Source organism: Protomyctophum parallelum (genome assembly GCF_964188405.1).
Source record: "Protomyctophum parallelum genome assembly, chromosome: 4".
In the NCBI taxonomy this organism is placed as follows: Eukaryota; Metazoa; Chordata; class Actinopteri; order Myctophiformes; family Myctophidae; genus Protomyctophum; species Protomyctophum parallelum.
Window position 1 is genome coordinate 27,090,388 of NC_139700.1, and position 16,367 is coordinate 27,106,754.

General features: G+C 42.1%; 1 protein-coding gene across 2 annotated transcripts in view; it reads right to left on the reverse strand.

Moving 5' to 3' along the window:
• The window catches only part of LOC310856991 (uncharacterized protein), a 48,067-nt gene that overhangs the window by 17,453 nt on the left and 14,247 nt on the right, over positions 1 to 16,367 (reverse strand). For both annotated transcript variants that reach the window (XM_083762581.1, XM_083762580.1), the window contains exons 2-8: positions 10,066 to 10,139; positions 8,261 to 8,346; positions 8,047 to 8,086; positions 7,839 to 7,919; positions 5,670 to 5,777; positions 4,941 to 5,050; positions 308 to 356 (exon numbers count right to left, since the gene is read on the reverse strand). In XM_083762581.1, coding sequence (XP_083618707.1) covers positions 308 to 356; positions 4,941 to 5,050; positions 5,670 to 5,777; positions 7,839 to 7,919; positions 8,047 to 8,086; positions 8,261 to 8,346; positions 10,066 to 10,131 — 540 coding nt within the window. In that variant the 5' untranslated portion in view covers positions 10,132 to 10,139. The remainder of the gene's footprint in view (positions 1 to 307; positions 357 to 4,940; positions 5,051 to 5,669; positions 5,778 to 7,838; positions 7,920 to 8,046; positions 8,087 to 8,260; positions 8,347 to 10,065; positions 10,140 to 16,367) is intronic.

Below are 16,367 nucleotides of genomic sequence, written 5' to 3' on the forward strand. Positions count from 1 at the left end.
GACGGACAAGGAATGCTTACATGGTAGTTTAACCACTTGAACCCTAGCATCCCTCTTCTGGGGAGAACATTCAGCGACAATAGCTGATCTACAAGCAAGGCACTGTGAGCTCTGTTCTAGACTTCTAAAAAAAAATTAAAAAAAATAGGGGGCCCGGAATCGAGCCCTAGGAGACTGCAGTCAACCAAGTATACTTTTCAAGTGGTTAACTTTGATTATGTACAAATCAAACCAAATTTAGACCAGTAAGAGCACATTATGTAACACACACGTGCACACACAGACACACACACACGTGCACACTCACCGGGTTGTACACAGAGTAGGCTGCCAGAACATGAAACAACGCCTGCTGCCTGGAGAGGGAAAAGAAAAGGAAAACAGACACCAGTCTTAAACTATAATAAGACATAAATAATTAGAGTTTAATAACACCCGGTAAGCATACGGGAGTTTAAAGGATGAACACACCCCGACGCCCATGTGAGAAAACAACTGAAGGACAATACCTCATTGTTAAATCAGCCGCATTGACTAGCACAGCTTGCATGGCTTGACATTAATTGCATGCCTCGTTTACCAGCCTTTTTGTTTCATAATTACATGATGCCAACACGATTTCATTAGGAAACATATACTGGATTAGTACATACAGTATATTACATATCCAAACAATGTAAATCACGAAATGTCCTCATTTTTTATTCATATTATAAGTGGATAGAATGTAAATCATTAAACGTTTTCACTTATTCATTAAAAAGAGGGAACTTAGTGACGACGTGTACCAACAGACACCATAAATTAGCAACGGAGTCAAACAATGTAAATCACAAAATGTCCTCATTTGTTATTTATTCTATAACTACAACTCAACATTAATTAATCATGAGATTGTATCCCATCAAAATGTGAAGATAAAAACAAGGATATAACCTCCGACTAAAGGTTGAGTTGTAGTGAATAACAACATGCATCGTAGTGAATGGCATGCATAGTACTATATATTGTCAGTGAATGTTCTGAACTTCTGATGAATTGAAAATGGAGGACCCCAATGTAAACAAGTCTTAGTGCTTTTCTAGGTTTTATCCTCTTAGCAGACCTTGTATTGAATTGTGCTTTCCCCGAACTGTGCTTTTCCTACAAACTGTTAATATCACACTGTTTGAATACTTAATACCGTATGCACGTTGTAACTTGCTAACTATATGTATGGTTAGACTTGAGTTACTATATGCAAGTAAAAGCCACTAGTATCCATTGACAGAGCCCGTCTCTTAAAAACAGGACTATTTATGTCCTTAATTGCACTCTGCTTGTGTTCGTTTGATTGATTGATTGATTGATTGATTGATTGATTACTTTATTAGCAGTTGTGTTAACAATACAGGTAGTACAGTCAAAGATTATGCTAAAAGGATACCACAAAAAGCCCCAGAGGGCTTGTTTCCATCGTGGTCCATTGTACTCAAAATGTAGCAGAAGGGAACAACTCATTCGCATACTGAACATGGCATTGTGATTTGTGCAGCTTTGTTCACAAACTGGAATGTGGAAAATCTAGCCTGTTTTCACTCAATATCTGACCCGTTTCCCATTTATATCGCTATTCTTCTTCCCTTTCCTGAAAACTACAAATGATGCTAGCTTGTATGAACAAAAAATATTGTTTTTCTTTTACACCAGTAAACCTGAGATGTGGCGATAAAGTTGAAGATACTGTCGAGCTACTGTTAAGAGTGGACAAGGAGACCGCGCTGATTCTAGACTCAACTGTGTTGTTTATTAATGAAACTTCCCTTTTAGTTTCCTGTGTTGACTCCTCCGAGCTGCTGTTGCATGAGTCATGGCTTGTAGCACACGCAGCTACTGTACAATAAAAACAGCCATGGCCATGCATACAATGAATACAAGAAGGGTCTGCCCCGAAACCAGCTTGCCCTGGGGCAAATCCAACGACCCCTGTCGGTCACAGGTATTCCTAAACGTAGCCTCAGTAAAACTATGCCTGAACCTAACCTTATTTCTAAACGTAGTCTCAGTAAAACTATGCCTGAACCTAACCTTATTCCTAAATTTAACCTCAGTAAAATTATGCCTAACCCTAAACCTATCCCTAACCTTAACTTAAGAATAGCTGGAGGCGAGTGGTCTGTGGACGAAATGAGGGGGAGTGTGTTTTCATACAAGTAGGCCTTATAGTGAATGGGAGCGTGTTTGTGTGGGTGCTCCCTGCATGTGAACATGATGCATTAACACATTCCTACAGTAGCCCTGCACTGATCCTGCTATAAGCTCTGTAGGGGGGGCAGCAGTATACCGGTAGATATATATATATATATGCCTCATTGGCCGCTGCAGTTCGTTGGAGCCATCAGCCATGACAATTTACACTCTGGGCCGGAAGTGTGGAAGGCGTGCTACGCAACCCTGCCACTCAAGTGACTACTGGCCAATCACAGCGCATCATTTCCGGAACCTTGGCATGCTTCCGCTTTGCTTCGCAAGGAATCTCGGGAAAGCTTTTCCCCCTCTCGAGAACACACACCTTAGAGCCGGTCAGCCGGAAGAGGCCTTTATATGTCTATGGGCAAGCAGCGCTTCAGGAGGAGGTACAGCGGAAGGTTCCCTGTTCGATAAGTGTCCTTTTGCAAGACACTGTACCCCTAACTTAGGGATACAGTGTCTTGCTCAATGAACCTGGTGAGCCTTCCTTGGTTTCCTCCGCTGTCGGTGTGTGTGAATGGGTGAATGTAATGCATTAAAAAGCACTTTGGATAAACTTGCCATATAAATGGAACCAAATGGACCTGTACGGGTCCATTTGTACACTATTTGAGTTACAGGGGTGCTTGTGAAAAATGTTTGACAACCACTGAACTCAATATAAACGTGGCCAGAGGTGGAAAGTAAGTACTGTACTTATTCGTATTTCACTTGAGAATGTCAAATTGTCGGTACTTTTACTTCTACTCCACTACATTTCAGAGGCAAATATTGTACTTTTACTCCACTACAATTATTTGACAACTTAGTTACTAGTTACTTTGTAGATTTAGATTATTATAACAAAACATACACTCCAGCCCTATACACATTTATTTATACGTTTACTTATAAGTGAAACATTTGAGTACTTTTTCCACCACTGAATCCGGCATAAGGGTTTGTTACGTATGTGTGCCTGGTTGATCACATCTGGCACTTCATCAGTTTGTGACACAGAGCACAAAGCAGCCAGTATGGGGTGGTTAGGGGTTTCCCAGCTTTGTCAGGGTATCAACAGATATAACAGAGACAATTAGAAACACCCCCGTCCCCAAGGCCTTCATAGTAAATACGTGCCTTACAGATGCTGACAGAAACAGGAACGCAGCTTTAAATAGCTCTCAGTGCGTGTGTGTGTGTGTGTGCACGCACGCACGCGCGCGCCCCAGCTGTTGATTTGCAGGGATGCGGCAGTCAGCCAAGCAGGATGGAACTGTATTCAGGCCTGTGTGGATACACACACTTTGAACTGAAAGGGGAAATATGACACCAAGGGACAAGACTTACGGGTCCATTTGGTTCCGAATGTGCACTCCGAGTCTAAATTAACTAAAGTGCAGTGAAGAGATATGGACTGACATGGGTGCTGGTGATCGGTAAACAGTAGAGCCTATATATTAGGCTTTGTTGTGAGGAGATTTGGTGTAAATACAAAAAAGGTGTAGGCCCCTAGCCTAGGGAACCCAAGTCAATGAAGTATAAAGTCCTGGACTCATAAAGTATTGCTCTTCTCTCCCTCCTTGCCAGATCTATGCTTTGTCACTGCACCCAAACAGCGCTGTTCTGTGTGCACTGCGCTCATGTGTATTTCTCTTTGTATGTCTCTGCACGTTTCCGTGTGACTGCCATTTCCTGCAGGGCCTTGCTCGCTGACAGGAAGGCTAATAAAACCCTGAGGGGAGAGCACAGGAGAGGAAACCACTTTTGTTTTAGTTGGGTGTGCGACTGTGCGTGCACGCTTGTCTGTATGCGCGTGCATACGTGTTACCAGTCGAAGGTTAGAGCCAGAGCCGGTGCCCTGTACTGTAGGAGACTTGGAGAGGTCAGACCTGGACATGAGAGGCTGCTGAGAAAACAAACTTTTGGAGACACCCAACAAAAACAAAGCAGGGAGACTGTGACACACATTCTGAAAGATATAAGCAAACCTCATCCCTTACCCAATGTTAGCAAAGGTCAGAGGAATAGTCCTATGATCCACAGGAGCGTGAAAAGCCTCACTAGTGCTCCGATTCAGTTAGCAAATGTGTAACTAAAATTATGATGTTTTGCCATTATCGTTCTAAACCTTCGTTCTTGCTGTTTAACATACAGCCAAGAGTATTATGAATATATGCAAGATGCTTCACACTGACAATAGCAGATCTACAAGTTTGCAATGTGGCGTGCTGTGACGCATTGTGATTTTGAAGATTGTCTATTTTCGGTGCGCGACACTGGCACCCAACTAAATATAAGTCCTTCTTTACAGAAAGATAAGGGAAAGACATGGTGAATGGTGAATCCATGTAATGTAATCCCTGTAGACTGCTGCTGTGATTATTTTTATAATTAGTTTATTACAGTGCAATGCATTGGAAGTAATGGTGACTTCATCCCATCATTATCAGTTACATTTACAGGTCTATTAATGTGCTAGACTTATATTGCAAGATTAATAGACCAATAGAGTCATGGTGTTGAGGTCTATTCATCATGCATTTCCTCATATTATTATTATGATACCGTCCGCAAGTCACACTCGTGCAAAAGCATCGTGCTATACAGTTACCGTCAAAATTCCGTGGCACAGCAGTGCACATGACACACGCGCACGTCCAAACAAACAAAAAACGTGCCTGGTAAACATGGACTGTGGACGGTAGAACGTAGAGTGGTGGAATACTCACGTGACTCCGAAGCGGTCCTTGAACATGATGTGATTCCTGAACGTTCTGTTGACGTCCAAGTCGATCTGCTTGATCTCCGAGGAGAAGTTACGAGCCTGCTGCTTCATTCTCTGTGGAGCAAGAACAGGACATCAGTTGCAGGGTTATCATAGTTAGCTAAAACTTGTTTGATTTCTTATAATCCACCCTCATTGGCTATGATTGGCTTCTAAACTTTTCAGGAGTGGCCCGCTTTGTCCCCGTTTTGTACAAATCGCCACAACTACTTTCACCACTCTCTTATTAGATTACTCTGGCTAACCCTAGCCAAAAACCTCTGTGGATTTGTCTATATGGTAAGCACACTCTATAGTAGGGAGGATTAAGTGAAATCACTGAATATACCTTTAAGACATTCAAACGACACCCATAACTCTGAGCTACACCTTCACAGTTACACCCCCGTAAGGACACTTTGAGACCCATGGTGTAGCAGAGTGTTTCCAGTGAGACAACACTTTGAGACCCATGGTGTTGTAGAGTGTTTACAGTGAGCCAACATGCACAATAGCAGCACCCTCATCAGTATCATCGGGAACACCTGTGAAGGGAGTAGGGAAGGGGCCCACCCAAGTTCTTTCCAAAATGGTGTGTGTGTGCAAACTGTGCATAGAGCCTACTGTAAAACGTAAGTATTGGGTTATGTTTATATATGGAATATTTCCTCGCCCAATGAGGCTGTGATCTTACCTCGTATTTTCCGACATTTTCCTGTTTGACCGTCTCTATGTCCAGAAGCAGTGCCCAGGCTTTGCCTCTCAGCTGCTGAGGGATCCCTTTATACACCCGCTTCACCATCTGAAATAATACACAACGCAAACACATCATTAACCACTTAAACCATGTATGGTTGACCGTAGTCCTTCAGGGCTTTATACTAGAGTATTTTCTGTTACTGTGGGGAAGGCCTTCGCCGAAAATAGCCGATCGACAAGCTCTATGTCGCAGCACAAAATACATACATACAGTACATGCATGCAAACATGGACAAGATGAGATGGAAATATAGCAAGAGAAAACTGCACTGTAAAATCACGACTGTTAATTTAACTCAGAGAGCACATGAAACCAAATTAACCCTTAACTCTAAGACTCTCTTGAGTTAACCCTGAGAATGTTACTGCGTTGGGAGTTGAGATCATTTTGTCAAATGTCTTACCTACTTACAATTTAGGAATTTATAAAGACGCTCTAAATAGTAGTATACTATCAGAAGATAAATAATCTGTACATTGCAACTACAGTATACAAACTAAAGGATGCCAGGTCAACAAATGAACTTGCCAGAACTTGTCTTCTGGTCTTGTCCTGTAATTCAACCATTTTGGAAGGAAGTGACAACACTTATCTCAAACATTATGGGTTTTAGAATAGATGATACATTCACATCTTGGTACCTAGGACAACTCCCAGACGGGCTAAATCAGGGGATGACTCCTACTTACTTAAGATTCTACTTGTAGCAAGCAAAAAAGCTATTACAAGAAATTGGTTACAAAAGAACTGTCCTACTGCCGACCTATTTATCAACATTGTGAAACAACTGCATCACCTAGAACAGATGACCTATTCGTTAAGACTGCAAAAAGAGCTGGGTGAAAGAAGATGGGAGAAATGGACAGGGTACTTAGCTGGGGGGGTGGATGTGGAGTGAATATGGGTGGTGTCCTTCCGGTTGTCATTGAATGTAAAGAACCCAAAAACCTGTAATATGTATTGCTGCTGTTGTACATCCCATCCCATGTCTTTTGTTTCTACTCAGTTTCTTTTTACTGTTGATGTTTCTGTCCTATGTCTTGTTTGTATTTTTTGTCTGTCTTGCATATTAAAAAATCCTAAAATAAAGAGTTAAAAATAAATAAAAAATACTTGCCATCTGTCTACATAACATCTAAATTATATTTTAATCTTTGCATACTGTAAGCCTGCAATGTCCTCAAGGCTAGGTCAAATGTTGTCTGAAGAGGTGAGTCTTCAGACTACGGCAGAGGATTGGGAGTGAGCCTGCAGTTCTAAGTGCAATAGGGAGTTATAGTTTGGGAGTCAGAAGGGAGAAGAGTCCTGCACGTGTTAGGGAAGGTTCTGACAGCTTCCCTGTGTTACCATAAACCCTATTTACTTCATAGAGCGGTGTCCCCAGGGCTCTATACTGGGCCCCCTCCTTTTTCACTCTACACTGCGGCACACCAAAAGTGCGGTCCAGGGACCCCACTGGAGGATGGAGGATATTTCCTCCATTGTACTGTGCCCCTGGCAGTCAGGGTTGCGCAGCCAATTGCACTCAATTGGGGAGATCCACATGGATGACAGATTCCGAGAGTGGTTTAAAACACAGTTTTTATTGAAAACTACGGACCTCCAGGTTTCAAATGCTTGGCAGAGAACAATCGGGACAGGTGGGGCAGCAGGATAATCACCTTAGATTTTGCATTTGTACATGTTCAGAGCTCTCCGGAGGCAGTGTGGTTTCTCTCTCACTACCATGGGTATTGAAGCCTCTCGTAGATTGAAAATGTCAGAATCGATAAAATACATCTACGAGTCTAAATATTACGCTAGCGCTACACCAAATTTCTTCACAGCATGTTCACCCCAGAATAGGGACAGCAGGGTTCAAAGTGGTTAAATCACACAGCTAGAGATGTATCAGATCCTGTTCTGTGTCTCAACCAGAGAGGAGTAAGGGAGGAATTCAACAATTTATGAGTGTCAAAAAAAGAACACACACTGCATCAAATATGGTTGTGCGCTGAGGCTAAATTGAGACGGTTTGTGTGGCGAACGGGGGTGACTTGAAGGGATTCATGTGATGAGGTCTGTATGGCGGCCATCACTGCAGAGCTACAGTACCACACACACCTTATCACTGTTCCTGTACTTGTCCCACTTCTTCACCATCTTCAGCCATTTCTCCGACCTTTCCACCTCCTGCTGCTTATGCTGAAAAGTAAAAAAGGCCAGAGACACTGTTTAGGCCCGGTTTAGACTGTAATTATCGACTATAGCAAAGGTTTTGTGATGGTGTGCTTTAGTTCTTTCATTTTCTAAGAGCAATTCATACGGTTACCTTTGCCTCAACAGCGCTGGGTGTGGGTAGTTCCTCCTCACTGGTGTAGAAACAAATACATAACAGCAGGCAGACACGATGTGGCGAGAGAGAGAGAGAGAGAGAGAGAGATACAAAACAGGAATATTAATGGTGAAAGTAGTTATTCTCCAGAGTTCCTGGTCCTAAGCTGGGGTCAAAGCCCCCTAGTGTACTGTCAAGCAGGTAGACTTACTGCAGGAAGCCGAAGCGGTCAGTGACCTTATAGATGTTATAGTCAGCATCCTCCCAGGGGTCGATGTCCACACCTTCCCGTCGCCCCTGAAAACAAATATGCATAGTCTCTCCATTAGGCTTCTCTAATAACAATTCAATGTACTGCACAGTACACACGACACACACATTGATACATGATACATCAGCTTGAAGGTATGTAAAATGGCCATAAACGTAATGGAGAACTTACTACTTATAAAGTGAGTGGACTGTTACAACTTGACTAATGCAATGTGCTAATATGGCTGATGGTCATTGCTGGGTTTCCCAAACGCATATGGTGTAAGACTTGTAGTGCTGCACATGCTCAGATGCCCATCTATGCATGAAATGTCTATGTTCACAGGCATCTGAGCATGTGCAGCACTACAAGTTTTACACCATATGCGTTTGGGAAACCCAGCCAATGGCCATGAGCCATGTTTACATAATCCACAGGCAGTCCAGAGGCGATAACGGACAAACCAACTGTGGACGCTAGTTGTACATTGCAAAAGTATGTTAGTTAGTTGTTCTCATGTGGGTATGTCAGTTAGATAAACATAATGTATATGTGTGCTTGTCCACAAATGCTAAGCATGTCGTTTAGACAGATGCTAGGTTGCACATGCATTGCTAAATTGAGCTAAATGTCTGAATTATAACAGTAGGGATGCCAAAGTGACTGGCATTTAAATAACTCGGTCACAGTGAAGTGGTTATGTCTGTCTGTGTGCATGTGGTGTGTGACTGTGACTATGCATGGGGGGTTGGGTGGGGGGATTCAGTTAACACCAACCTCTCTCTGTCGATTGCCATTAAACTAAACTCTAGGGATTGATTTCATATGGAATTGGTTTTTTTGTCGATTGGACCATGCTGAAGGAAGGTCATGTATTCTTAATAGTTGCAGTAATTGCTTTAACCTCAATTTTGGACCTGTAGTGATTATAATCCCCCCCTGGACACAACACACACGCACACACACACCATTAATTGAGGTTTTTCAGTAATTTGAAATTACGGTGGAAATGGGAAATTACTAACTTCCCCATTTCCACCACCGGATGGTAATGAATCTATTCTCAGTTCACAGACATCAGCCGCCCGGCACCCATGGGCTTCACTACATGGGGCAGGGCACAGTGGTGACACACTGGCACTGGTGTGTGAGACGTGCCTGGATCTGGCAGGGTGAGAGGCCAAGCTGTTCTGCTTTCCTGGGGAATGGCATGTCAGTTGGCACTGGTGGCACGGTACAATCTGTCCCCGAGCTCAGCTGTGCCTCCCCACACCCCCACAACCTATGGTATAATCCACAGATTCCACCCCCACAACCTATGGTATAATCCACAGATTCCACCCCCACAACCTATGGTATAATCCACAGATTCCACCCCCACAACCTATGGTATAATCCACAGATTCCACCCCCACAACGAACCTATATGGTATAATCAAATCCACAGATTTTGGAGCTACGCAGCTTCATGTGAGACATCGCTGATATCTTTGCTGCTGCCGCTCCATATTTTAACTCTACTTGATCATTCAACAGTGTCACACAAAAGTATCAAAAATAGCAGATCTACAAGCTCGAAGTGCAGCTCGAAACGTGGCGCGAACCGTGCTCAAAGCGACGCATTTTGGGCTTATCGATCTGTTATTGTATTTTTGCATTCTGAATAGTAACAGTTTGATTGGTTGTGTATAGGAAGCGCAACTTCTCCTCAAGTGTCCTGAAGTGTTGTAGCTCAACCTCCGCTAAGTTGATCACACACAAACCTTGTCATATTTGGAGATGATGTCAGCTCGTTCGTCTGCTATTATCATCTCTATGTCCTTCTTCATGTCAAAATCTGGAAGCAAACAGAACAAGACAATAAGAATATTAAACTGATGAACAGATTTCATGTAGATCATACCGTATAACGAATATAAGGAACTTCAGTTCACATTAATCACAGTCATAGAACAAATAACAGCAATAACAGGAGATTCACTAGAACATATAACAGCAATAACAGGAGATTCATTCATGTTGTTGTTCACTGCCTGGGCCAATCTTGGACCAGTGTTTAACGTTCATTGGAATTTAGAGTCCTCTCTACCTTTGGGAAAGAGCTACATTCTGCTACATTTCAAAATTGCAACGGTAGCGATGGCAGTGACTCCCCTCACTAGACTGGCATTTAAATAACTCGGTCACAGTGAAGTGGTTATGTCTGCGTGCATGTGGTGTGTGTGTGTGTGTGTGTGTGTGTGGGGGGGGGTTCCCAGGGGCTTAGTTGCGCGTGGACTCAGTTAACAACACCAGCCTCTCTCTGCCCATTGCAAACTGTATAGACTCAAGGCATGGGGGATTGATTTCATATCGTGTTGGTTTTTTATAGATTGTTGAACGACCATTCTGGAGGTCGAGTAATTCGGAAAGAGCTGATCATAAGGAATTAGCGGATTAGAGGATTATCTTGAGAGGATCATGCGTCATGGCTGGTTCTCCCCTCAAAGAGTAAATCTTTGATTATTTTTTGTGTGGTTGACCAACAGGGCATACTATAGTAATTGTCACACTTTATTTAATTAGATTTTCCAGTGAGTCTGTGATTGCATCTTTCCAAAGACAGTAACATTTATCATTTACGGGCTTAGACACTTTCACAAAGGCAACCCTAATTTGATGACTTGGGAACTACTTTAAAAATGACCAGCTCAGTCAACTCGCTCCTAAACATATGAAGTAAATTCTCCTTTCATTGTCAAAGGCAAATGTGACATCACAATCATGTGATCTACCTGCACAGCCTACCTTTTGGACACCCCTGGCTTAAGCAGTTACAGAGGAACAAACATCACAGTAAGCAGGCAGTATCACAGTCATTACGAACCCAGACCACGACACACCACAGCTATAGCATCTTTCAGTAGGACTGACACAATCTACTGAACAGCATCAGTATGTGACCAACATCACACCTCAACCACAAGAAGCAGAACTATTACAACAGGTACAGTGTGGTGCTTCTGCATCAGTAGTTCTCACGCTTTTTAATTCCAAGGATCCCCATAACTCTGAGTGTGCACATAACGGAACCAAATGTCAACACATCACATGTATACCTTTTGTTTTTCTTTTCCTGATCTTCTGATGTATTGTGATGTGATTGTATTACTCAACGACACTGAAAATTTGTTTGATTACTCGAGAATAAATAAAACTTGAATGAAAGGATGAAAAATGGACCCTCGGTAGGGCGGTCACGACTACAAATTTAAGTTGACAATTAATTGTCACACAAATAATTCATTGCTATTAACGATTTGATTTGATTTTTGCCATTGAATATTGGAACTTGTGAATAAAAATACACTTCTGTTTGCCTCATAATAAAAAAAATGCACAGGGCAGATATGACAAATAACTGAAAGAAATGACTGAAATATTCATTATACTTTAGATAAATAGCTTATCCTTAGATCTGTTATTTCAGCATTTTTTTATGCATGAACATTTTTCAACATGACAGCACAATTGTGACAATTATTGCGACTAGACGATTATGTAATAATTGCGACAAACCCTAAGCCTAACCCTTTGGGTCCATTTGGTTCCATTTGTACACTCTCAGTCCAATAGGTTCCATTTGGTTCCATTTGTACACTCTCAGAGTCCGATAGGGTCCATTTGGTTCCATTTGTACACTCTCAGAGTCCGATAGGGTCCATTTGTACACTCTCAGAGTCCGATAGGGTCCATTTGGTTCCATTTGTACACTCTCAGAGTCTGATAGGGTCCATTTGGTTCCATTTGTACACTCTCAGTCTGATAGGGTCCATTTGGTTCCATTTGTACACTCTCAGTCTGATAGGCTCCATTTGGTTCCATTTGTACACTCTCAGTCTGATAGGGTCCATTTGGTTCCATTTGTATACACTCTCAGTCTGATAGGGTCCATTTGGTTCCATTTGTACACTCTCAGAGTCTGATAGGGTCCATTTGGTTCCATTTGTACACTCTCAGTCTGATAGGGTCCATTTGGGTCCATTTGTACACTCTCAGTCTGATAGGGTCCATTTGGGTCCATTTGGCCTGGCTCAGGGAATCCTGAGGGTCCCTGGACCACATTAAGAACCACTGTCTGCTCTACCTCATCTAGAGGGGTAGCTTTAGCCTTCATCCAACCTGCTCCCGTTGAATCGGCTTTCAAATGAGCATCAATGTGTAAACGGCCTCTAATGCGTCTGATGCTGGGCAGTGGGCCATATTGTATTATATTCCCTTCAAGTCCTCTGGTGGTTGGTATATTCGCAGGATGCCAGCACAATCATTTAAGTTTATTCCTCAAATGTGTGGTTTTTAAAAATACTGAAAACTCCTACTTCCCATTTTTTTAAATGTACAAGAGCTCTCTCTGTGAGCATTATTTGTCAAAATAAATGATACAAGTCTACTAGTCTAGAATACGAAAAACAAGCAAGCAATTTTGAGCTACAACATTTGGAAAAGGTTTATGCTTAAAAACTATATATATATAAAAAGGGATCAATACAATAGAATAGACAATGAACGGCAAAAGGCTGTGGCCTAAAGCAACCTCCACCCCACAGAGGACTAGATTGATTGATTTTTATTTGACAACTTTACTGACAAAAGGCATATGCATAAAGTTTAAACATAGTTTAAACACCTGATAAAAGACACACGTAGTGTCAGGGACGGTGGGCCTACGTTTGGAAGACAATGAAATACAAATACAATAAAATAGTCACTGTGTGCTTTCAAATAGCATTACGAGATTATGAGAGCGAACTGAGCATGTCTAGATACTCAAAATGATATTGTATTCTATAACAGATGAAATACAGGCTGTTTAATGTTTTGACTCTATTGATCACAAAATCCTGGGATTTTCTTTGGTCTACAGGAAGGAGTCTAGCGGTCTAAGAATTATTTGTGTGTCTGGTGCTAATCTTGAAATCCACTGGACCGATCAGCGCCAAAATAATTGTGCGGACTGCAAGTACATTTATATATTTGAAATATGTAACTTTAATTTAAATTTAAATTATTTAACTTTATTGGAATACAATGGGGCTCTGATCTGTCTGAAACCATGGCCAAATATGGAGTCAGAGACATGTCATAGTGGACATGAACGTTAGTCTGGTCACATGACCTCCAAGATCCACATTGGATCAGGACAAGTGGATCCTGAGATCCTTCTGTCTGGCAGAAACCTCTTATCTCCATATTTTTGTGTTTTCTTCTTAACCCATTTAGACCTGAAAGTAACCAGATTCTAAAATATGTCTTCTAAACAGTTTTCTGAAAACCTTCTATGTCAGCGGTTCTCAAATTATTTCATGTCAAGGACCCCAGAAATTATATGAAATCGGCCGCCGACCCCCATCTGAAAATATGTTGCTCCAGGGACCCCCCAGAAACAAGGATTTGAGTTAAAATTGTTCGTTCTGAAAGAATATATATTCAAAGATTTGCGCCACATTTTCACGATTTTTCAAAAAATAGCAGATCTTCAAGCTCGTAGTATAACATAATTCTTAAAACGCCAAAGGGGGTCCCCGTCCTGAATGGGTTAAGATCGAGTCAGTGCTAATACCAGATTTGCTTTGCTAATTGAACATATGGCACAACAACAACATGAACAAGTTAATCTTTCAAGTTGGTCACAGTTGCACTGACTGATGTCGAACAGCCTGTGTGGCCAGATGACGCCTCAGGCTGCGTTAAAGCATGTCTGGCATCCTTTGCCAGCAACAGGTGGGGCAGCACGGCCTGCCGTTCCACAAAGGCCCTCTGTGGTGACTGGTGACCCTCCACAGACCACAAGTCCAGCTTCCATTACACATTGCGGTCCACAAGTGCTATTCAATCCTACTACGGCACATTTCAGTCACCACAAATTGTTTGTGTTCTTGCAATCAAGTTCATGACCTGTATTTTACCCTGGCATCTGTCTGGCAGAGCAGCTGCTTAGTGGTTCACTACTCTCTCCTCCTCTCTCCCAGATGTATTCACCTGCTCTTTATATACGGATCCCGACAACAGTGTTGACCTCAATGAGGTGAAAGCAAACTAGCTCAAAGCTCAAAACAAATTAATATAAGAAGGTTTAAAGCAACCATGACAACTCTTTTGTGTATCCCACACACGTGGATAAAGAAGAGAGAAAAGTAGGAACTGTTTATAAGTGCACTGAGTGTCGCGCCTTAATATTCCATTCAGCCAAGACCGGTACATGCTTCTGCTTCTGCTAAAACTCTGATGATTGTGTGTAAAAAAACAAATGATCCGTTTGGTTCATTTTAAATGCACGCACGCTGAGGAGACGAGAAGAGACTCGGTCGGACTCGGCGACGCAATTTGAAAGAAATCTCAAATAATAATAATAAATTCCTTGCTACCCATCCTTCCTGCGAAAACAATTATATATATATATATATAATAAAATAAATTCCCTACCGACTTCCCAAACCGGACACCAAACTATTATTTTGTTAGGCCTGACTACATAAAATGCAATTCTAGTGCTGTCTACATAACATGCTGTAAGTCTGTATAAAATGCTATTTAAGTCTACATAAAGTGCTATCTAAGGGGCTATAGGGCAAGTGCTACGGGCCATGACGGAGTCTGAAAAGGTGGGTTTTCAGACTACGGCGGAAGATTGGGAGTGAGGCTGCAGTTCTGACTGCAATGGGAAGTGCATTCCATAGTTTTGGAGCCAGAAGGGAGAAGAGTTTGGGACGTGTGGAGCGTTGTCCCGGTGTTTTCAGCTAGAGTGACCAACCTTGTGGATCATCCTGGAGAAATGTTGTGCTGTCAAACGTCATCACACTATATTAATTTTGAACTGAATTGATAGACATTTTTCTTTTTAAAATCACAAGAGTAAGCCTACTGAGTCAGTAGTAATGCTTAATTTATGCTCCGTCATGCGACGTGTTGTAAGATAAACAAAAGAGAAAACTTTGCTTCTGGATTATTTGGTTCTAAATCTGATTATTGCTTCTAAATATTGGTTTCAAATACATTTTCATGTAATTGCCTATAGCCCTTCTTCAGTCAGTCAGTCAGTACAAAAGGTTTGCCATGCCTCCTCTTTAACATCCAGCAGACTGCTTCCTGTGTTCTGAGCCTCCAGACTGCTGATAATATTGTGTGGTGGTCAGGAAGAGAGGGAAACCAGTCCCCACCGCCCCTCCTTGAAGGGAGAACCTGTGGTGAGTGACACTAATATTTACACGCAACAAAAGCAAATTAGTCTCCTTTTTTGTTAGTTTTTTACCAAGGACAAGGTGTAACTAGTTTTAAAAAAATGAATTTCCCAGACTAAGCATGTCTCGTCAGCAAAAACAGCATGAGCAATACCACAGGGTGGCCTCAGTGGCCTGGCCATGCAAAATGTACTGTTCATGGTTCTTGTGAGTGAGTCAGGACAGTGGAAACACAAAGTGAGGCACCTTTCGTTGGCGGTGGCGGAGCTGTAAAAGTGCTGATGCCTCACGCATCGTTCAAAGACCTTCACTGTTGAATGCTTCTTTTCAAGTGGTGGACACAGAGAAGGTGGATACAGTTAATGCTGGACAGACGTGGTGGTTGTGAGCCGCACTGCTTCAAACAGAATGGAAACTGGGGAGAAACACTGAATCAGCCCCCAGAGGTCACTGGGTGGAGAGAGAGAAGAGAGACAGAGAGACAGAGAGAGAGAGAGAGAGAGAGAGAGAGAGAGTTGCAATGTATTGGCAATGTAAACGTACATTTCCCACACCAATAAAGCCTCTTTCAATTGAATTGAACTGAATTGAATTAAGAGCGAGAGAGGGTGAGATGCACACTGGTGACCAGATTTGACTGTGAGACTGCCATCGCGCAAATTACAGCTTTTCACCAGAGGAGAAAAACTTTTTTTTAATTATTTCTATGGGTTAATAGCACAGGCAGACTCGTCACATACTAGAGCATGTCTGAAATAAGTGTCAGAGCTGAAATCGACATGTAAATATGAAATAAAAGCCCAAACATGTAGCTAGGTGTAATGTTAGAGACCACAGAAGTGAACCTT